Source organism: Protobothrops mucrosquamatus, unplaced genomic scaffold (assembly GCF_001527695.2).
Source record: "Protobothrops mucrosquamatus isolate PMUCROS unplaced genomic scaffold, P.Mucros_1.0 scaffold4, whole genome shotgun sequence".
In the NCBI taxonomy this organism is placed as follows: Eukaryota; Metazoa; Chordata; class Lepidosauria; order Squamata; family Viperidae; genus Protobothrops; species Protobothrops mucrosquamatus.
This window is the reverse complement of record NW_015386391.1, coordinates 515,557-537,373: the sequence shown is the minus strand read 5'-3', so window position 1 is coordinate 537,373 and position 21,817 is coordinate 515,557. Positions and strand designations below refer to the sequence as shown.

The 21,817-nt window shown below is 55.6% G+C and overlaps 3 protein-coding genes across 3 annotated transcripts; all 3 read left to right on the top strand.

Moving 5' to 3' along the window:
- The first annotated feature begins 4,139 nt into the window (after window positions 1-4,139).
- NONO (non-POU domain containing octamer binding) lies at window positions 4,140-10,171 on the top strand. The gene is made up of 10 exons (XM_015832442.1): window positions 4,140-4,277; window positions 5,627-5,820; window positions 6,275-6,576; window positions 7,143-7,238; window positions 7,592-7,788; window positions 7,880-7,964; window positions 8,265-8,373; window positions 8,472-8,514; window positions 8,712-8,821; window positions 9,294-10,171. Exons 1-10 carry the CDS (start codon window positions 4,163-4,165, stop codon window positions 9,429-9,431), a joined length of 1,389 nt encoding a protein of 462 aa, XP_015687928.1. The 5' UTR covers window positions 4,140-4,162; the 3' UTR covers window positions 9,432-10,171.
- Window positions 10,172-11,686: 1,515 nt separating this feature from the next.
- Window positions 11,687-16,247, top strand: ITGB1BP2 (integrin subunit beta 1 binding protein 2). Its single transcript, XM_029282939.1, has 11 exons — window positions 11,687-11,750; window positions 12,233-12,282; window positions 12,659-12,715; window positions 13,129-13,262; window positions 13,565-13,683; window positions 14,054-14,109; window positions 14,344-14,414; window positions 14,794-14,896; window positions 15,448-15,561; window positions 15,723-15,785; window positions 16,026-16,247. Exons 1-11 carry the CDS (start codon window positions 11,687-11,689, stop codon window positions 16,245-16,247), a joined length of 1,053 nt encoding a protein of 350 aa, XP_029138772.1.
- Window positions 12,423-20,128, top strand: LOC107303238 (rho-related GTP-binding protein RhoG-like). Its single transcript, XM_015832441.2, has 2 exons — window positions 12,423-12,439; window positions 19,502-20,128. Exon 2 carries the CDS (start codon window positions 19,503-19,505, stop codon window positions 20,076-20,078), a length of 576 nt encoding a protein of 191 aa, XP_015687927.1. The 5' UTR covers window positions 12,423-12,439; window position 19,502; the 3' UTR covers window positions 20,079-20,128.
- The last annotated feature ends 1,689 nt before the right edge of the window (window positions 20,129-21,817 follow it).

Here is a 21,817-nt window from a genome sequence, read left to right as displayed (position 1 = left end):
GCAGGAAGACCCTTGCTCTGCACCCCCTCTATCCGGCGTATGCTGATCTCAATGGCACGAGAACAATTGGACCCCCTATACCCTTTCCTGAATGCCCCCCCCATAGAAGGCAAGGGGCATCAAGTACAGAAGTCCTTGGCATAAACTCTCCTTGCGGCAAGGAGGCTCTGGCCCATAGCTGGGGAGGGTCCGAGGGCCCCCTTGCTGGAAAACCTCCACTGAAGAGCAGTTTCCAAGATCTCCCAACTGGTGGGCAGCTGCAGGTGTGCTTGGACACAGCCAAGGACCCCTGAGGCACTCAGCCTGTTCCTGAGGAAGGGGCTTTCGGTTGGAAAGGATTCTGGGGGGGCCGTCATGCTTTGTCCTGGCACTTCCAAATCCAGTTAAACATTCCTCAAGCTTCCAAAGCGGATTTATTTTTAAACTTATCAAGTGTGGCCTCCGCTCTGGGCCGGTTGCCACCACTGGGGGCTACACACGGACCCCAGTCTGCAAGCCTTTATCCTTCAGCCCCTGCTGGAACCAATGAAGTGTTCCACGTTCCGTGCCATCAGATGGAGACCGTAAACTGGATTCTACGCCTGTAAGAAAGCACCCTAGCAATTTGCTCCCAGTCGCTCTGTGGTATGTTCACACGCCATGACTAGCCAGGTCAATTGCAAGCTCCTGCTTAGTTAATTTTGTCTTGATTGCTTTTTATTTTGGCTTCAGCTTGTGTGAATCCAGCATGTTATAAATATGGATTAAGTCGATAGCCATGCAACATGCGCTGTAGGAACCTGTTCTCGTATATCCCTCAGTCACATAGAGTATACCCATCTACCTTCGAGTTGCTTGAAAGGGAAGCAAGATTATTTTGATTAGTGCCAATCTTAGTTGGGCAGTATGGCGGAGATGACAGAGGCTTGTCACCACTTGGTCACTCCTCACATGGCTGCAACTGTGTTTCCCATCTTGCATTTTTCTCTGAAAAGATAGCAGTGGCAGGCCACTTTCAGTTCTACATAGCTTGACCGGAGCTGCGACCAACGTTAGAAAGTGCCCCTTCTTCCCCAGGCCAGCATGCAGACCTGGCAGACCCAACCCAGGCAAAGTTCTCTGTGATGCCCCGTGAGATGCGCAGGGTGGTCCCTGTGGGAGAGGCAAGACGTTGTAATCAAGCTGGGGGATGCCTCAGGGAGGCTCTTCCCTGGTTGCCAAGAGACCGGCTGGCCCGGACCCTCCCTGGACCTCAGCAGAGTCCTGTTCTCTGCACTCCTGGCCACTCCCTGGCTGGCTCTCCGAGGGGCCTCACCAACCCCTTCAGAAGGAATTATGGTCTGGATGAGGCTCCCCAGAAGGTCAAGCTGCCTGGTGGGCGGAACAGGAAGCCCTGGCTTTGCTGCCGGAAAGGCTGAGCTGGCTGAGGAGCTGGAGAACTCCTGCTGTGATTCATGGCAGGCACAAGCCCACTTGCACGGGCCCATCTTGTACGAGGAGCAGCTCCACCCCAAAACATGTCTCAGCAGTCCTCCAGCCTCCCCTCACCAATCTCGGTGCGCAGGCTAGGAATGGCATACCTGAGGGCCAAGGGTGAACAACTGCACAGTGCACAACTGCCGCCTCCCCCCCACACTTCTGGGTTTCCTCTCTGCCAGCCTCCTGCTGCAAAGGCCTCCAGGCACATGGCATTTCCTCCTGCTTTCCCAGGGAGGCCAGGCAGCCAGAAGCAGAAGCAGCCAGAAGGTCAAAGCGCAGCATCTGGTGTGGCAACCACACACACAACGTAGCTCAGGCAGGACAGTTCCAGCGCTGTGGGAGCTGCAGAGCTCTGGCAAGGGGGGCTCTGTAATGGGGCCCAGGAGCTGCAAAGATGGGAGGGGCTGCAGTGATCAGCCCCTGCTTTTGGCAGGGCAGCCCCAAGCTATGGCCTCTCCCTGGCAGGAGAACAGGTGGGCACAAAAGTGATGCCAAACATAGCCGGGAGGGATCAGAGAGGGACCAGTGTCAACACTGAAAGCCAAGGACAGAGCAGGGCAGGGAGTAAAGGGACCGTTTTGCAAGCGTGTGGCATAATGCACGCAGGCAAAATGGCACCTACTATTCAAAGAGGCTGGGACTGCCAGACCCAATTTGGGACCTGCCAAAAGATTCTTGAATAGAGATCTTGTCCGGCCTAGCAAAAGGGTGAAAAAGTCTTGAGCTATTTCTTCATTTTGCTCTATAACCTTGCAGGGTTATGTGAGCAGGTTAAACCGCTGAAGCGTGGGGCAGAGGGAATCAGCTTCTGTCTAGGAGGTGGTCTCGACTAAAAGGCCTGACCTGTTCCATTGCCCAATATTGCTGGGCTGGCTCAGATCAGGCAAAGGGCACCCACTCGCATTGGCACCTCTGGTCTACCCACCCAGCACCTGGTCTTTCTGGAAGGACTTTTGATCTTTGTGTGGTCCTTATAGAGCTGGAATTGCCACCTTTCACCTGCCACCTTCTCCAGTGTGGCTTACGCACCTTAAGAGGGCAACCTTGGGGCAGAGGGCCGGTAAGAGAAAGAGCTGGCCCCATTGTTGCAGCCAGGGAAAGGGCATAGCTGGAGCTGATCTAGGGATGGGGAGACCAGAGCTTAGAGAATCACTCAGCCATTAACCATGGTTTGCCCATCACAATGCTCAGGGCTTAGCCCAGTAGGATGAATGGGGCAAGTGGATCCTGGTGCTGGAAGTAGGGTATGACCTCTCATACCCTCTTCTCCCCCCAGGTCCTAAACCCTCCAAGGCCTATTACCTGTAGGGCTTCATGAACTTGTAAAACGATGGGCTTTGTGATCCCAACCGCCCACCTGCAGTGCAGCTTTGTTGCCTTCCCTTCCTCCTGAAAACTCCCAGACCTCTCTGGTTAGACACCCCCCACCCACCCCCTTGGTGGGGCAGTTGGAAGGCTGGCTTGCCTTCTGTCCAGCTGGTTTCCTCCGAGCACAGCAGGCTCCCTAGAAGAGGGTTCCAGAGCAAAGTTGTGCTCCTCACCTTCCCCCTCAACAGCTGGAAACAATTGCATTGAATTCATGGGTCTTCCTCGCCAACCCCAGCGATCCTGCATAGAATTTTGCTGCAATATGCCTGGAAATCTTAGCTGTGACCTTTAATGGAAAAAGGTGGGGGGAAATAGTGTAGGATCGCCCTGCGCGGCTTGTCCTTTTTTTCTTTGCAAGTCGCTGGCTACAAGCTGGATTCGGAGCAAAGTTCTGCGCGTAATTTGCATATACTTCTTGAACAAGTATTAATTCCGACCCGCCCTCGACCGCATCTACGGCCCTGGAAAGCGGCCTTGCCCCAGCGCCCCCGCAGGCAGACCGATATACGTTCGACCCCGCCCGTATGGAGGCGCGGTCCCTTTAAGAAGCTGCACGGTTCTTTATGCGCCTGCGCGGGCCTCGCGGACCCTCACGTCACTTTCTCTTCGCCCCCTCCCTTTTCCTGCCCCTTTGTCCCTTTTTCACCACTCACTCAAACATGACTGGAAAGCACCTCGAGTGCTGATTGGCTAAGCTTTGCGCGGGCTGGGGGAGCAGAGAGCCGGACCAATCGGAAGGCCCACGGCCTGCTCGGTTTACCTTCGCCTTTAGATCGGCAAGCGTGGCGGCCATTTAGCGGAAGAATAGGAGCGGCCTTTCAGCCAATTGGGCCCACCAAAACGCGAGAAGGGCGGGACAGGGCCAGCACGCACCAGAGAACGGTTTCCGGCCTCGCGCGCCCCCATTTTTTCCTCCTTCCTTTACCCCCCCCCCGCCTTTTCGTCGGCTCGCCTGAGGTGAGGAGGCCGCGGGAGGCTCGGCGGCGGGGGGGCCGGGACCCGGCAGGCGTCGCGAAGCGCCTCTTCCGGCGGAGGGGGGAGCTCGAGGGGGAGCCCGCCCAGCCTCGCTCCCTTCTGCCGGCTTCTGGGAAGCGCGCCGCGGCCCGGAGGCTCCCCGGGGAGCGTGGGGACGGCGGCGTTGGGACGCTCTTGACTCCTCCGCCGGCCGCGATCGCGGAGGGCCCTGGGAGTTGTAGTCCGCCGGGGGCCTCGAGCCGGGAGCGGCGGTGCCGGGGGGGCGACGGGGGGCGGCCAGATCCCTCCCTGAGCGGCGCCCGCGCGCTCTCCTCCGCTCCTCGCCCGCAGGGATCCGGCCCTCCGCGCCAGGCGAGGAGCCATGCAGGGCAACAAGGGCTTCGCCATGGAGAAGCAGAATCACACCCCGCGGAAGCCGCCGTCGCACCACCAGTCGCAGGCCGCCCCCGCCAACGGGCAGCAGGTCAACAGCCAGAGTGAGTGGCCGGGACGGGACGGGCCGGGGGAGCGGCCTGGGGAGCCGCGCGGGCCCTTCGCGAGGCTCCGCTCCGGGATGGGCCCGAGGGCGGGCTGGAAGATCCGTGCCGGGAGCAGCCGTTCGCGGGCAGAGGGAAGGGAAGGGAGCGTCGGCCGAAGGCTGGGCCAAAGCACCGCGCAGCCCAAGTCGGTTGTGCCCAGCTGTCCGGGGGGGACGGGACGTGCGGCTTCCGGAGAGGCCAAATGCTGCTGGCCGGAGGCGGCTTAGATCGGCTTTCCCTTCGCTTGCTCCCCACACCCCCCTCCCAAACATGGGTGTCAAAGTGGGCATTGTTTCTGCCAGGCAGAGTTGCCCCTGTTTCAGTTCATTAACACAGCCTAGATTGGCTAGACTGACAGAATCTTCTGCTTGGGCTGCTCTTGCTGCAAAAAGAAATTAAACTCTACAGTCTGCACCATTATTTAGAGAGGGAACCCTGAGGCTTCTTTGGCTGATACTGCAAGTTATAATCACCGTTAAAACAGTTGCTTTCTCTGGCTCATCCTTCCCTTGGACTTAGATGTCCCCATGGTACTTTCTCTGATTTTAAGATTAGAACCTTTATCTCCATTTCAAGAACATATAGACAGACCCCTTCAAGCTTTTAGTAAAACTGGTGTTGGCCCATCAGATTAGTTTACGAGTCATATAATGTGTTTGTCAGCTAGTTTTTAAGCAATGTTATTATTAAGACATGGCCTACCTTCAGGAGAGAGCTGAAAAGTTTTCCCACCCGCATCCTCCTGTAGATAAAATGTAACTGCTCTAGACCTGACCTTGCAGTTGCTGTGATCTATGGTTGTTGCATTTGAATCAGAATAGAGCTGGAAGGGACCTTGGAGGTCTTCTAGTCCAGCCCCCTGCTCAAGCAGGAAATCCTATACCATTTCAGACAAATGACTGTCCAGTCTCTTCTTAAAAACCTCCAGTGATGGAGCACCCACAACTTCTGGAGGCAACTTCTATTCCACTGGTTAATTGACTTCACTGCTAGGAAGTTTCTACTTAATTCCAGGTTGCTTCTCTCCTTGATTAGTTTCCATCCATTGTTTCTCGTCCTCTGGTGCTTTGGAAAATAATTTGAATAAATTAAATAAATTTGTAATCTTCTGATGCATAAGATGAAGTTTACAGTGAGAATCCTCTTTCTGGTTGCATGGAGAGGCAGTGATAGTTTTGGACCGTACTTTCCTGTGGCTGCAAGCTGGAAGTGCTGTTAGTGTTCAGATCATCATATTCTGGAATGTGTTAATAGTCACTATTTGTTCCCCAATTTTGTAGAACGAATTTATATCTCCTTCCCCTCAGATGAAGGCCTGACGATTGACTTGAAGAATTTCCGAAAACCTGGAGAAAAGACCTTCACCCAAAGGAGTCGCCTCTTTGTGGGAAACCTGCCACCTGACATCACCGAGGAGGAGATGAGAAAGATGTTTGAAAAATATGGAAAAGCTGGTGAAGTCTTCATTCACAAGGACAAAGGCTTCGGCTTCATCAGGCTGGTGAGAGACCAGAGCTATTTCTTGTGTGTCCTGGGCTTTGGGGTGAGCTAACTTGACTGAGTTTGAAGGGCACGACCATTATTCTTTGAGCAGCATACAACCCCACATGTCGTATTTTGGATGCAAGCAAATTTTAGGCTGTTGGCCCTCCAGAAGATATTTATCACTTCTATTACTGGCATTTATCCCAACTGTCTATGCACGAAAGAGAGCTGAAAATGCTGGGAAATAGTATTGCCAATCTGGCTGCTGAGGACTTCTTTCCTGTGGGAGCCAGGCAAAGGTTGGGGCTTTTTCTGCAGCTGCTTACTTGTGAAGTAGAATCTTACATGTTTAATTTGTACCTCATTTTAACCCACCTAACAATTGTTCTTTGGGCTACAATACAAATACTCTTGAGATAACTGTAATGCACCTTTCATTTAGTCTGCCTGCATGTCTGTCTTGCCCTCAGGAAACTCGGACCCTGGCTGAGATTGCAAAGGTGGAGCTGGACAACATGCCTCTGCGTGGGAAGCAGCTGCGTGTGCGCTTCGCTTGCCACAGTGCATCGTTGACCGTCAGGAACCTGCCGCAGTTTGTGTCTAATGAGCTCCTGGAAGAGGCTTTTTCCATGTTTGGCCAAGTTGAGAGGGCTGTGGTCATTGTGGACGACAGAGGCCGGCCTTCTGGAAAAGGCATTGTAGAGTTCTCGGGAAAACCAGCTGCCAGAAAAGCCCTGGACAGATGCAGCGAGGGATCCTTCTTGCTGACTACGTAAGCACAGGCGAGGCTGCTCTGGGTCACTGGGGTAGGCTTGCAGCTAGAGGGCAGGTCTTCTGTCCTTGTGTTTGCAGCCATAAATGGGGACTTTGGCGGTCCCTGTTAGTGAATGATCTCTGCCTCTGGTGAGGAGGGCTGACAAAGTGGAGAGAATATGCACACAGCATCTGCGTTCTCCTCTTTTAGAGATATTCATTTTTGAAAGGCGTTGCAGCCTACAACTGTTGTGTGTGTGCTCAGGTCAGCTACCTAGGAAGCTGATTCCTCCTTCCACATGCCTGAGCATGGCAGATGCTTCTTCTGAGATAAGCCACTGAGGAGCTGAAGAGAATGGTTGCCAAAGCAGGATGTTAGGATCTGTACTGGGTAACTTGGTGCTTCGATCCTGATAATTGACTTTCTTCTGGTTGCCCCAATGGCTTGAGAAAACATCAGTTGGTACTGTCAAAGAACGATCCTTCATTCTGAAAAGGGAATTAAGGGAAAGTTTGATACTAAAGGCTGTTGCTAACTTTCTGGTTTTTGCCCAATGTTGGCCTATTCTCAATTTTTTTCTCAAGGTTCCCTCGGCCTGTGACGGTGGAGCCCATGGACCAGTATGATGATGAGGAAGGACTGCCGGAAAAGCTGGTCATCAAAAACCAGCAATATCACAAGTAGGTGCTGGGGAGATATCAAGCGGCACCTTTGTGATGGAAGCAGATGTTTTAAAAAGCTGTTCTGCCCAGCATGCAATCATGGAGGGAAATACCTTTGGGCTAGGCTTATGTCTGTTAAAGCAGACGTGAAAACTGAAGTATTGTCCTCTGCATCCAGACTGTAGTTCAGGTGTCTTTAATTGGTGATATTGGTGGGTTGGAGCTGCAGGCTCTGCTAATTCAGCAGGTACCGGCTGAGAAGATCGCTATATTTCCTCTGCGAGATTCTCGGTCTCAGTGTTTCCAGCTTTAGTCCCAGCTCATGGCTTGTAGTTCTTGAGTGAGTGGATTTCTGGCTTCTGCCCCCGCAGGGAGCGCGAGCAGCCCCCCCGCTTTGCACAGCCAGGCTCCTTTGAGTATGAGTACGCCATGCGCTGGAAGGCCTTAATCGAAATGGAGAAGCAGCAGCAAGAGCAAGTGGACCGCAACATTAAAGAGGCCCGGGAGAAGCTGGAGATGGAGATGGAGGCGGCTCGTCATGAGCACCAGGTCATGCTCATGCGTCAAGGTGGGCCCTGGAATTTATGGGTACTCGCTGTGGGGATCCTTTCTGGCAGCCCCGCCGGGATTCCAAACTCTCATCCTGCTCCTTCTTCCAGATTTGATGAGGCGCCAGGAGGAGCTCAGGCGCATGGAGGAGCTGCACAATCAGGAGGTGCAGAAGCGCAAACAGCTGGAACTCAGGTGAGCATTGGATTAACAAAGGCAGTTCCGGTACAGATTGCAGGTTAAATGATAAAGCAGGTCAAAAATTGATTAATAAATAGAGCTGAAAACAAAATTCTTTAGTCATGGAAAACTTCCCTAGGAGCTCTTGGCTCCAGCCTCCCTGCTAAGCGATCTCTGGCTTAATTGATGCCCCCCCATGGGCCTTTTGGGGGGGCTAGTGGGATGTGGCCCGCAGAGAGGCGAAGAGGCCGGGGGGGGGGGTGATCCTTGGGCAGGCTGCCCAGACCGAGAGCCAAGCCCGGACTTCTCTGGCAGGCAAGAAGAGGAGCGCCGGCGCCGGGAGGAGGAGATGAGGCGGCAGCAGGAGGAGATGATGAGGCGGCAGCAGCAGCAGGAGGGCTTCAAGGGCGCCTTCCCTGACGCGGTAATGGGGGGGGTGATGGGGCAGGACCGGGAGGGAGGAGGCGGCTGCACCTGACCACCAGGGCACCCAGTCACCTTGGGCCTGTCTGTCTGTTTCAGAGGGAGCCTCCCGACATGCGCATGGGGCAGATGGGGATGGGAGGTAAGTGGGAGGGGTGCCCAGGCCCTCCGCGGTCAAGAGAGGGTGTCCTTCCAGCCCTGGGCATCGGTCGGGGGTCTCGGCCTGTAGCTGAGCAGGGGCTGTTAGCAAGGGGGCTGGCTCGGGGGCAGCCACGGGGGATTCTGAAGGGGGAGGGAGTTGGGTTGCATCTCAGGAGGGGTCCCTGCTTTGCCTTTCAGGTGCAATAGGAATGAACAACAGGGGGGCCATGGGGGGCACCAGTGTCCCTGCAGGACCCCCACCTGCGACTGGCCCTGGACCAATGATCCCTGATGGAGCCATGGGAATGGTGAGGTCACCTGAGCTCTCGTCCTTGGTGGGGGGTGGGGTGGAAGAGCCAAGATGGGGCAGTATTATCAGTTAACTTATTAGCTATTTGGGGGGGGGGTGTTATCTGCTGCAACATTCAAAGCAAGGTCCATTGGGTATTTTTTATTCCTTAAGGACATAAACTGGGTTTAGGATTCTTGCCTTCTGTTTCAACAAACTTAAGGAGGGCTAGCAGCTTAAACATCCGAGGCTTGCAGGATATAGAATCTCTTTCAGGAGCTACTACCCTTAGAGTTCTGATGGGTTTTAGGATCCCAGCTGGGTTTTCTGTCTTTCTTAAGCAGGTTCTTTGAAGAAAGTGCTACCCCTGGGCTTAGGCTTAGACCTGCCTCTGAGCCCCCTTGTAGGTCTTCAGAAAGCAGGAAAGAACCCTTGGATCTCGGGGCCTCGGGCTGTTTCTGACCAAAATCTTTCCTTTCTCTCTGCACAAGACCCCTCCACCACCAGCCGATCGCTTCGGACAGAGCGGGGCCATGGAAGGCCTGGGCACCATGGCAGGAAGCACACCGGGATTCAACCGGGGAGCTCCCGGCGGAGATTTTGGCCCCAACAAGCGTCGCCGGTACTAACAGGAAAGGGTCCAGTGCTTGGCTCTCCTCTCAAGAAGACCCCTAGCTCCTTCTTGAGGCCAGGAGTTTGGCCAAGGCAAGAGGCATCTGATCGTATTTCTAAATGGTGCAGCTGACACCAGGAGGGTTGCATTCCTGCAAGCACGCAATGTGAACATGGATCCCAGGAGGCTTCAGTAGCTGTGTAGTGTATGGGCCAAGCTAGGACCCCTGGCCCTTTTCCTTCCCTTCCCCAAGCCCCTGGCCACAGGCTGTCCTTGGACGCCCCCAGCTCTCCCCCAGGCCTCGGAGACCCCTTCTGAGCACTGGGGCTTCAAGGCCCGTGGTTCTGTACGTAGCTACAGCCACAAATGGCAGATCATGTAAGGGGAGGGGGGAATAGTTTTTTAAACTTGTAGCTTTTTATTTTTTCCTCTGGACCATTTTTTCCTTTCCTGTAGTTCTCTGGGGCAGCCAAGAGGGCTCGATAGTGGTGGTGGTTCTGGGATGAATTATTCAGTGTTGTACCATTCTTTCTTTTTTATTGGTAGAAAAGTACAATCTATTGGACATAGTAAAACACAAAAGTTTCCTGTTAAAAAAAAACTCAGCTGAAGCAATTGTTTGTATAACCCTAACTTTACCTGTCTTGTGTAGAAGTAAATGTGTGAATCTGAGCTGTAATCGTCGACTAACAGGTTGAGTTTGTCTCAAGATTGTTACAGGAATGCATTATTAAAAGGGATTTTAAGACTTTTTCACCTTGTGTCCACCTCTGATGTCTGCTGGGTTTCTGATTACTAGACGAAAAATCTGCCTCTGGGAAACGGCAACAGGCCGGCATCCTCAGCCTTTTCCTGCTGCTGGGAAGCCCTTCTCCAGCTCTGCCCAAGGGGTGGCTGAGAATTCTGGGAGACATTTGGGAAACGGCAGTCGAGTGAGCCAAGTGGCGCAGTGACTGAGCTGGGTAGCTCGGGGTCGCTTGTTTTCTGGGAAAATAGCCCTGCAGCCACTTGTCTGGAGCCCCTTAGAGTAGAGGTCTGTGGAGCCCCCTATAAACTGGGGGGGGGGAGCTAGAGTTAGGGTGAAGGAAAGGGAATGGTCATGCTACTCAAAGGACACTGATCTGTCCTGGCTGGTCAGTTGGAAGAATTCCCCAAGCCATTCTGAGTGGGACTAATCTTGTAGTGTGCAAATACCTGGCTGCAAACAGCCAGCAAAGAAGGATGATTTGGGGTCAGGCAAAGTGCAAAATTGTCACGTGATGTACATAAATTGGGATGGATTAAGGGGAACAAAAAGGGAAGTGGGCGTCCCACACACGAAGAGCAGGTCTAGCTGAAAGGGGTCAGGGCAGAACTGGACCGCTGGCTTCTCAGCAGCTGGCTGGAACAGTTTTGTGTAATGCTCAGGCATGAATATGTTGGCAACTTCCTTGGCACCTCCACTTTGGGCTTCCAGCCAGAGGCGCCCCACATCACTGGCGGTGGGATCTGACCGAGTTTTGCAGGTGCTGCTGGGCTTCCTTCAAGGTGCCAGGTAGCCCCCCGTAAGCCGACACTGTTGGGTCACTCCCGGGCGCTCAAGGATGGGCCTGACCAGCAAGGACTCCCGATCCTGGGCAGCCACTTCTTTACCTGGGCTTCAGGCCAGCTCCTCTTGGAAGGGTGAAGAGGGACAAAAGACGTGCTTAACTTAAGCTGGGCCTGCTGGGAGGTGGGGAAGGGCCTTGCCCCCTCTGCCCTGCTCCAGGGGACAAAGGAGGGCAACCGAGTCTGCCGTCTTCTGGGGTCTTCTGCAGTCAAGACAGGGAAGAAGAGGCAGCCTCAGCTCTCCCCTCCTTTGCAACTGAGAAAGAAGAGGCAAAGGATTGGGAGGGGGCTTCTGGCGACACCTGGATGTGCTGGGACCTCGCTGGCCAGAATAAACGGAGTTTCCAGAGCCTTTTTTCTTCGTGGGGCTGCCGATTTGCTGCTTCTCTTCCTGTTTGTCCTGGCATGATGGGGGGGGGGGACATGTAGCCCTGCATCTGAGCAGGAGCAACAGCTGGAGGCATCCCAGGGGGCTTCTGCCAAGGGCCTTGTGTTTTTGGCTGGCAGCTGAGCCTCAGGCAGAGGGGACCCTCCCAGCCCACCCCTCCCTTTGGTGATCTTGAGTGGTGGAGCAGCTGCTGCCCTTTTCTGGGCTGCCCCCTTTGCAGCCCTCGCTACTAAAGATAGCTGAGCCTTCTGGTTTTGTAGCCGCCCGGCCGGCCAGGCTCCATCCCAGACTCGGCAATGGCCTTGCTGTGCTACAGGAAAGGCTGCGGGCAGAGCTTTGACCCAGAGAGGAACAGCCAGGGTAGGTGGGCAGGGAGGGAGGGAGGGAGGGCGGTGGGCACAGGAGCGATTGCAGCAGAGGAGCTGCAGCTGGACGAAGGGCCTTGCTGGTGCCACATCTACATGCTGGCTGGGATGCCCAGCACACCCCTTGCTCCTGGCCTGTGCCTGCCAGGCAGTCCCCCTGGTGCTGATGTTCTGAAAGTGGGGGGCTCGGACCAAATCCCCATGCGGGGGCTTTATAAGGGGAAGGAGCTGCAGCAGCTGCAGCCCCATACATTGGGAGGGGGGCACAGTGGAGCTTCCATCCCCCCCGCCACCTTTGAGCTGGGAACTGATCAGGAGTGCCAGTTTAACTTTGGGCTGCCTGAAATCACAGTCTTGGAGAACTTGTAGGTCTTCCATCCCCAGAACAGTCTGGAAATGGAACAGGATGGAAGGATGGGGGTGCAGATCAAGCTGCTTGCTGGAAGAAAACCCTCCTTTCCTCCCTCCCTCTCTCAGATGCCTGCCTCCACCACCCGGGCTTTCCCATCTTCCACGATGCCTTGAAGGTGAGTGGGTCCAACTGCACAGGGCAGGGGGGGGCTCAACCCCATTTCCCTGCAGTCAGCCACGGGTGGAACTGCAGCAATGGGGCCGGGAGTGTCCAGGAGGAGAAGGGCCATTGCACAGGTTGACATCCCCATCGAGTGGAGGGTCTGCTGCTCTGTCCCCCTCCCTCCATGTCAAGGCACCTGTTCTGCCCTTATTGCTCCTGGGATGGGGGCCCTGCCCACCCACCCCCAAGCAGGAAGGCAGTGTATAGATAGGAGGAACGCAACACCTCTGGTGCTGGCGCTGTTCCTCCCCATCAGCAAGCGGGGGGATGGCCTGTTTGGGGGTGCTGGGCTTGGAGGAGGGGGCACCTACTCCTTGTTGTTCTTCCAGGGCTGGTCCTGCTGCAAGAAACGGACGACCGACTTCTCTGAATTCCTCTCCATAAAGGTAGATGATGCTTACAAACCGCGGGGTGCGAGTGCCCGTTCCCCTGTCAGCATATCCATCCCGTGCATTGATGGACGAGGCCAGCACAGCTCATGGCCCTCTTAGCTTTTGCTGCACAGACACAGTTGACTTTTTCAGCTATTCTTTTTCCAGTGGCCTTTTCCCAAACATCACAACCTTACACATCTGGAAAAGGTTGGTGGGGGTTGGTGGGGAGGGAGGGAGGGAGGGTGACAGCAGGGCATGGCAGAAGGGTCCCGTTGCCATCCAAGCTCAGGGCTGAGCTAGAGGTCCGCAGTTCAGTGTCTCAGTCGCAGAGTGCACCCTCAATGTGAGAAAAAGGCCTGTCCCGCAAGGCCGGCAGACCAGACGGGCCTGTGAAATAACTAAGAACCGTTTCTCTCTCTCCAAAGGGCTGCACGAAAGGCTACCACAGCCACGAGAAGCCTCCAGAGCCGGAGGAGGCCTCTGCCAAGCACAAGCCCTGCACTGAAGACCTTGTTCTGGAGTCAAAGTCTGCTGAGGTGCTGCAGCGGGAGAGGCCCAGGTGAGGAGGGGCTTGATAAGGACCCTCCCGGAGGTCCCAAGCCTGATGGTGCTGACAGCTTTGGGCTGGGGATGGGAAGCAGCAGAGATCTCCCTTGAGTTTTACAGGTATACTTCCTCTGCACGAGGAGGTTCTATTTATCTGCTTTCCTTCCCAACCCCATCAGTGAATTGTGCACCGAAGGAAGGAAGCGGTCCGTGAGGCGGGGGTGGCAGAAGAACAGGAGTTACACCCCTTTTGCCCAAATTTAACGTAAACTGGCTCCTCTGTGCATACATTCTGCCCTCTCCTTTGGCCCCCAGTTCCGATGAGCCCAAGCAGCCGCTGCTGGTGAAGGTGGCCCAGGCACTGCAGCAACTCCTGGAGAAGCTGGACACATCCTCGGCCACGCAACCTGCCCCGCACGGCTTGGCCAGCCCCGGTGGGAAACACGATGAGGCTTGCTGGGGGAAAGATGAAGCCAAAACGAAGGGGGGCAGCTGAGCGGCTAAGTGGCTGCTCTCTTCCCAGTTGACCGGGGATGTGGGGGGAGTACAAGCACCACAGGTGGCCCCACTGTGCCTCTGTGTGGCCGTGGGAGGCTGTGTGGGGAGCCAGCTGAGAACGCTGGAAGCTGCAGCCCTCTAAACCTCGCTTGGGGAAGGTCCCGAGCCTTTGGCCAGTTGATAAGAGGCTGTGGGGCAGGACAGGATCCCTCGCAAGCAGATGCGGCTGGCCTTGGGGGCAGCTGCAGTTCTGTGCCCCAGCAGACTTGCAAGGCCCCAAATTGCTGTTTTCTGGCTTTCTCTTAGGGGGCACCTCAGAGGCGAGCATCGGCACGGCCTGCAAAAACGCCGGCTGCCAGGCGGTGAGTTGCCCTTGGGGCTGCTCAGCTTCTAACATCCCCCCTTGGACCCAATTAATGGCCCAGCCTTGGCTGGTCGGGAAAGAGCTGCCTCCCCAGTTCAGGGTAGCATTGGCCAAGAAGAGAGAGGGAGGGAAGCAGTGGGCCGAAAGAGCTGGTTGCCCCGGCGGCTCCGGAGCGGGCTCTTCCCGACCACTTGGCCAACCCTTCCTGTCTCCTGCCCGGCTGATCTTTCAGGCTTTCCAGGGAGAGGAGAGCAAGAGGGAGACCTGCCTGTTTCACCCAGGGGTGCCCGTCTTCCATGAGGGGTAAGCCTCACGGGCATCTCGGATGCCCTTCCTCCTCAAAGTCCCTGCCTTCAGCTGTGATGCCCACAGCGGGGGATGGTCTGCCATGGGACCCGGCATCTTCCACTCCCCTCCTGCCCCCCCCCACTGGCCTGTCTGGGGCCTGCTGAGTCACCCAAGCCAGGTGCCTCCAGCTGTGCTCCCCTCCCTAAGACTCCCAGGGGGCAGAAGACACAGGTGAGGCCATCTGCAGTTCCTGTCCTCTTCATCAAGTGGATGCTTCACCCGCTTGTGGTGAGCCATCTGTAACTGGGGGGGGGGGATTCCTATCCTAACTACCCAAATAAATATCCACCCAAGCTCTCTGCTTGTCTCCCGCCTCCATCTGTGATCCATCCAGCATGAAATACTGGAGCTGCTGCGGGATCAAAACCACAGATTTTGCCGCATTCCTGGAGCAGAAGGGCTGCAGCAGAGGGAAGCACACCTGGGTGACGGGGCAGGTGAGGGTCTTCTGCCCAACCCCCGCCCTGTCCGAGGCTTGGTCTGCAGCCGAAGGGAAGCCAGAGGCCAGCCCTGCCCGGACAGCAAGGGACTGGACTAGCCTTGCTGGTTGTGGCTACCTGCAAAGTATGTGCTTTAAAGGGGGGGGGGGGCAGAGCTTCTTGCCACCAAAGCTCTTTCAGATCCCAGAAAAACAGCTTCCCCTTTCTCACAGGGGAGCCACCTCAGCATCATCTGCCCTCCCCCCGCCCACCCCAAGCACAACCTTCTAGCAAAGGGATCTCCTTGGGGCAGAGGAGGAGGCCTCCCTTAGAAACAGAGGAGGGAGAAAAGGGATGCCCTTGAACGGGAACCCCTCCTGCAACGTAGAAGGAGGGAAATGGGCTGACGCTTCCCATCCCGTTCGGGGTCCCTAGGGAGGTTTTTTGCCTGTTGGGGGACCTGCAAGGCTGCAGTCCGGAAGGCCCGTCCTCCAAATTGGGGTTCCCTGCGTAAGAGGGGGCAGGAATGTTGACCAGCTGTTTTTCTATGGCCACCACAGGAGGACAAGAAGCGGGTCTCTTGTCGACAGGATTGGCACCAGACCAGCAGCCAAGTGGTGGTGACCCTCTATGCCAGGACCCCCCTGCCCCACCTCAGCTCCATCAAGGCCAACCGCACTGTGGTAAGGAAGAAGGGCTGCTGGCGGGGGGGGGTGGGAGGGCTGGGGCACAGCTGCTTCTCAGACGTGGCCTGCTGGGCGCTGCAACCAACCCCATCTTCCAGGGCAGGGTGGAGGTGCTGCGGCAGGACTTGGGGCTGAGGAGGCTTCCTCTTTTCTTGCAGCTGGACATCCGGGTAGCCTTTGAGAGAGACAAGATTTTCCAGGCCCAGCTGGATCTCTGGGGGGTATGTTTGACTCACTTGCCTGGCTTTCTTCTTTGGGGGCCACCTTGGAAGAAAGACCCGCCTGGACTCCAAAGGGTCTCTTCTTTCCATAGCTACCAATGAAAAGGCTGGGGGAGGGAGGTGGCCCCCGTTTGTGCGGCTTCAGGACATCTTCCCACCCTCATAGTGCCAGGACGGCCACTGCAGACATTGGGGGGCTGCCTGATCCAGCTGGTTCTCCTGCTGGCCCTCTCCTTCCAGGTCATCAATGTGGAGAAGAGCTTTGCCAGCCTGTTGCCTTCCAAGGTGGAAATTGCCCTGAAGAAAGCGAACCCCATTACCTGGGCTGGGCTCGAGCAGCCACAGAGCCGAGGGGAGGCCTGTCAGCCACCGCCCCAGGAGGAGGCCACAAAAAGCAGCTCTCTGGAAGCCCCCATGGATGACTCAGATGACAGCCTGGGCTGGTCCGAGGATGAGGGCTGAGGGGGCAGCCAAGCAGGGGCAGGCAGGCAGCTGAGCCAGGCTGAGGAACAGGAGGGGGCTGGGCTGGCTCTGGGGCTGCAGGAGAGCACCTCCACGGAGCCTGGGGACACTCCCACCATCCAGAGTTTCGCCCCTGCGGGAGGACCCTCTTGGCCCTGTCCTGTCTTGAAATAAAAGCAACTTCTTTCAGTGGGAGTAAGTCAGTGTGTGTGTAGGGAGGTGTATGCTGTGCAGACCCTCCCTTCTTTGCAAGAGTTTTGTGCAGCCATGCTTTTGATCAGATTTCTTTCCCAGTACAAACTGGTGATGAATGGGACCGCAGCCAGCCATGAGCCGCCCCGCCGTGTGCTAGCCCTCCTCCAAGCTCAGCCGCAAAAGCTGCTGGCCTCCATGTGTGCAGGTATGCCACGCAAGGTCTCCAAGGCCACAGTCCAGGAGACCGGCATTAACCCACAGTAGCAAAAAACCAGAATAATTCTGGTAGCAGCTTTTCAGGCATAAAGCCCCCCCCCCCCCCGAAAGATGCCCTTCTTTCCAACAGGAGAAGGAAGAGGCTCAGCTGGAAATCAGCACAGTTCCTCCTCTTTGTGGGAACTGATCGCCAGCTGCTTGGGTACCACTTGTGTTGCCTAGAAACCCAGCCTCAGAGACTGCCACGATCGCCTCAGGCAACAGGGCCGCAGTTTGGGCTACTTTCCAGGCTCCTGTGCAGACGCCGCCCCAGGGAGCGCTCCTTGTGCAAGGAACCTGCCGGGGCACCCCCAGGGGAGGGGGGCGCAGCTCTCCCGGCCGTCAGGAAGCACAAACCCGGCCAAGTGCCGGGAATGCTGCTTGCAGGGCCAGGATGAGGGCGAGGAGTGTGGCTCTGTCACTGGGCAACGGCACAGAGCGGAGCTGCAGCCTCCTGGCGGCTACCGGGAAGAGTCATTTTCTTGGCAACGTTTCCTTCAATCCGCCGACGCCCCAAATTCACCCCGGGGCAGCTTTTCTCTCTCGCCAGAGGCACATGCAGCATCACGTGGATGCAGAGCGAGGCAGTCGGGGGGGGGGCTGCTAATGCACGGATGCCGCGGGAGGCGAAGCACTGGGCGCCTAGGGGGACCGGCCCAAACGAAGCAGGGCGCCCCCTCCTCCGCGGCCACCTGCAGGCGGGGCGCGCGAGCCCAGGGACCGCCCTCGAGCCTGGAAGAAGGCCCTTCGCGGCCGCCGTAGACGGACTACGTTTCCCAGCAGGCCCGGGCGGGCCGTGCCATTGGCCTTTCCCCGTCGATGGGGCGGGGCGTGAGGCCGCATGCGTAGTGCGTGGGCCGGGCGCGGGGGGCGCGGTTTCCCGCAGCCGCTTCCAGCTCGACTTTGGCCGGCGGCGGCGGCGGCGCGGGGACCCGCCCGGAGGGCAGCAAGGGAGGCGCGAGCGACGCGGAGGTGAGCCCGGCCCGGGACCCCGATTGCCCGCCATGTTCGGGCACGGCCCTTCGCCAGCAGCCGTCGCCTCTTCCGGGCCCGCGTCGGCTTTCAGGGAGGCGGCCGGCCGGAGGGCGCGGCTCGGCCTCCGGGTCGCCTGGGACGACGGGCCCCTCCGCCGGGCGCGCCTGCCTGCTTGGACCACAAGCCCCATCGTCCGCAGCGGGCGGAGTCGGCCTCGGCCCGGCCAAGACGCTCGGGCGCCGGCGACGTCGGGCGCGGCGCCGCTGGGGGGCTGAGCGGCCCTGAGCCTCCGCGGCAGCCCCGTCCACGGACAGGGGGGCGTCTCTGGCCTCGGGGCGCCGCGGCTCCCTCCCCGGGAGGAGAAGGACGGCCCTTCCTGCGGGGCTGCCTGCGCCCAAACCCCGCGGGCGGAAGCCGTTTGCCACCGGCTGAAGTTGTGCGGCGGGGCCGGCAGCTGCCGGGCGAGGCGAAGGAGGGAGGAGGGCGAGAGTTGCCCATGGGCAGCGAGTCGGGAGCCCGGGAGGTCCGCCGGCCGCCGCCTTTAGGACAGCCGCATAACCTCGTTTGCTTTGTGGCTTAGCGCGCCACTTGAACCAGGCTGCTCCGTGTGTAAGCCATGGTTTCCTGCTTAGTGTAGGTGTCGACTAAGCTACTATGCCTTATTCCTTAAACCGTGGTTAGCGGGATTGACGGGTGAACAGGATCCCAGTGGGATTTTCTCCCCCCCCCCCTTGGGGAGGGGATAGAGATGGAAAAATTAGCACCCAGGGAAGGATTTGGAACACGGGTTGCAAAGGGACGTTTGAATTTTTTTTCTTGCGGACTTTTCCGGCTATCTCGCTGCTCTGTTGGGCGGTCCTGGCTCTCTTGGGACAGGTGATCTTCTAGGCTGGTTTTGTGCCTGGCGAGAAACAGTCATTTGAGAACTAAGTAGCACCTCCTGAAGAAAAGTCTGACAAGCCATTGCTTGTTTGAGCTAGTTTGGCAATCTTGGAAGTGCAAAATGGTCGGATTCACGTTGTGATGGAGGATTAAGCTGTCTGTTTGTCTAATTGTTACAGGGACTTTTTTGTTTCTACTTCGAAAACCCTCTGAGCAGCCTGATCTGGTTTCTTTCTGAACTTCTGTGGCCTCAGCAAGGTGGATTTTCTGTCCACAAGCCCAGTTCCCATTGCGCTTGACTTTTTGTGCTGCTTCTTTGTTTATTAGCAGGAGGCCTCTGGTGGTAGTGCCAAACAGAATGGTTCTGAGCTCCCACCATCCATGCTCTAAAGTCTAACGTGTTTTTTTTTGCCTCCGGCTGCTGGAACAATTCCTGGTTCATGCTGGGGCAGCAAACCTTTGAAGACAGTAAAGTAAAAAGCTTTCAAGACAAGTTGTCTCTGCGCCTCTTGGAAGAGATCTGCCATGCTTCTCTCTAGTTTTGTAGGCCCAGTCAATATTCTTCTTGGCAGGGCGGGAAGAGAGATTTGTCTCTCTGGTGCCCCTGCAAATATACTCTTTCTGATGGGGATGCTGCTCACGGGAAACAGGTGAAGCCACTCGTTTCTCCTGCCCCACAGCAAAGAAGCTGCCTAGCCCCAATGACCCTTTCTGGCCGCCTGTATTTTAAAGTCTCCAGGTTGCTCTTTGTTCACAAAAGTTTTCCATACGTGAATTAGAGAATAGAATAACTTTATTGTCATTTTAAATGTACACTAATCAGCATACATTAAAATGAAATTTCGTTGCATTCAGCTCTCAAAGGGTAACCACCACCAATATACAGGCAATAATTGCCTTCCCTCTAATTTGAATCTCTGTTTGCACAGGGCTCTTCCAAGCCAAAGAATGCAGACGATAAAGTGTGCGGTGGTGGGAGACGGCGCTGTGGGAAAGACCTGCCTGCTCATCAGCTACACCACCAATGCCTTCCCGGAGGAATACATCCCCACGGTGTTTGATAACTACAGCGCTCAGATGACGGTGGACGGGAGGATGGTCAGCCTTAACCTCTGGGACACAGCCGGACAAGAGGAATATGACCGTCTGCGGACCCTCTCTTACCCGCAGACCAATGTCTTTGTGATTTGCTTTTCCATCGGCAGCCCCTCCTCTTATGCCAATGTGCGACACAAATGGCACCCTGAGGTCTCCCACCATTGTCCCAATGTGCCAATTCTTCTGGTGGGCACCAAAAGGGACTTGCGGAATAATGCAGAAGCCGTAAAAAAGCTGAAGGAGCAAAGCCTGGGCCCTACCACCCCCCAGCAGGGCACTTCGCTAGCCAAACAAATCGGGGCAGTTAAATACTTGGAGTGTTCAGCATTGAACCAGGAAGGGGTAAGGGAAGTATTTGCAGAAGCCGTGCGTGCCGTTCTCTATCCGGTGACAAAGAAGAACTCCAAGAAGTGCCTGCTGTTGTAGTCAGCAAGACGAGGGCAGCGCAGACTGAAAGCGTGGGGTGTTTGCAGTCCATCTCCTTAACTAATGGCCTCTTGCACTAATGGCTTTAAAGAGAACTTTTTTTCAGCAAGTCCTCCTGCAATCCAGCTGCCACTTTGAGCCAACAGAAATGAACATATTGGCTCTAGCCTTAAGGATCAGCCTCTAGGTGAACTCTCCGTGTCCCTACTTTACTCTCCACCTCTTCTGTGGAGGAGCCTAAAGCTACGGAATGCCTTCAAAGCCAAGGGTTTCTCTGCTCAACAGGGAGAGTCCTTCGGAAGGCGACCATGATCTGCTTTGCTTTCACATCAGTGTTGCTTCCTCTCCAATCTCATGTAGGGCAGGGCTGTGCCTTTCCAGTAGCAGTAGACTGTCACAGTTTTCAAAAGCACCATACAAATTTTAAAATCTCTCCTTTATTGCAGGCAGGCATGCCAACAAGCCTTGCAAACTGAGGGATGAGCAACCCCTGGGGAGTTTATGAAATCACAATCAGGCTAGCTTCTTTGTGGAACAGCTCTGATATCTGGCAGTTATTTGGCTTTCAAGGTTTGGAAAGCTGAGCTATATAAAAATCTTCTGATTCCCACTTTGCGCCCTTCCCTCTCTCCTACCCCCCCCCCCCACACACCAGGCCTAGGTTAACTACGGTGTGCTGGCTGACATCAGGCACTCTGATGGTTTTTCTGGACTGGCATTTTTCCTGGCTTAAATGCCATGATTACCCTTCAGCCTTGTGAGTGAGTCTTGGGGTGAGAAATTGCCTGCTATGCAGGACAGAGTCTTGGGGAATTTTTTCTGCCATCAAACCTTTTAAAAGCTGTGCTGCTTCAAAGCAGCCTTTTTGTGTGCCTTCTGTTCCCCTTTCTCCCTTGCAGATAAAACTCAATAACTACTTTTAAACATTCAGGTGTGAGTACTATTAAGCTGATGCACTGATTTAGTAGAAGCTGAAATCTTTCTAGGCCATTGGTCCCCATAGAGATGCATATGAGTAAGGTCTAACATTGCCTGAAATACTAACTTTGCCTTCTTTAGAATGAATTTTGCAACTTTTCTTTTAGAAACACAAATCTCTGTTAAGTATCCTGCAATTTGTTTCCTTTTGCAACAGTAAAAAAACTCTTATGTCCATTGGGCATCTTTAGCCGATTAAGGAAAGCCTGATGCTCGACAGCATCTCTTTCTGGATAAAATGCTTTGAGCAGCCTCTCCAGCGTGCTCCTTAGGAAGAATGTTGAGATGCAATGCTCTGTTCCCAGCCCCTCTGCCAAATAATTGTGTTCTGCATTCTGGCTGTGATCCTGATCTGCACTAGTGACCAGGAAATTTTGCCTGAATGTGGAATTGTGATACTGGGAACTGTCCTCTTTGCATGGATGCTGATGTCACAGCGAGATTGGTGGAGCAAATCCTGTGTAATTCTCATCCTCGGCATGCAAATCTCACTAGAGTGCCGTAACGTTGGCCATGCTGTGGTCCCCTTTTCCCCCTTTGCCCCAGCTGAGATTCTGGGCGGAACATTTGGCCTACATCTGACCATCCTCAGGGTATATTGCGATAACAAACTGTTTCCAACCAGGTTGTGATTGTTAACGAGAACTTGGTCTCACTGGCACTGCCAAATGTCTCCTGAATGCCTTCCTGATGTTCCATGCTTCCTCCTGCCTGAGCCTGATGATGTGGGACTGGACTCTCCCTGGGGAAAGAGGCTTCTC

Coding starts and splice junctions, on each gene's coding strand:
- LOC107303238 (XM_015832441.2), top strand. CDS start 19,503: ATGCAGACGATAAAGTGTGCGGTGGTGGGAGACGGCGCTGTGGGAAAG.
- ITGB1BP2 (XM_029282939.1), top strand. CDS start 11,687: ATGGCCTTGCTGTGCTACAGGAAAGGCTGCGGGCAGAGCTTTGACCCA. Junction 12,716..13,128: donor CTGAATTCCTCTCCATAAAG/GTAGATGATGCT, acceptor CTCTCTCCAAAG/GGCTGCACGAAAGGCTACCA. Junction 13,263..13,564: donor CTGCAGCGGGAGAGGCCCAG/GTGAGGAGGGGC, acceptor TTTGGCCCCCAG/TTCCGATGAGCCCAAGCAGC.
- NONO (XM_015832442.1), top strand. CDS start 4,163: ATGCAGGGCAACAAGGGCTTCGCCATGGAGAAGCAGAATCACACCCCG. Junction 5,821..6,274: donor GCTTCGGCTTCATCAGGCTG/GTGAGAGACCAG, acceptor TCTTGCCCTCAG/GAAACTCGGACCCTGGCTGA. Junction 7,965..8,264: donor CGCAAACAGCTGGAACTCAG/GTGAGCATTGGA, acceptor CTTCTCTGGCAG/GCAAGAAGAGGAGCGCCGGC.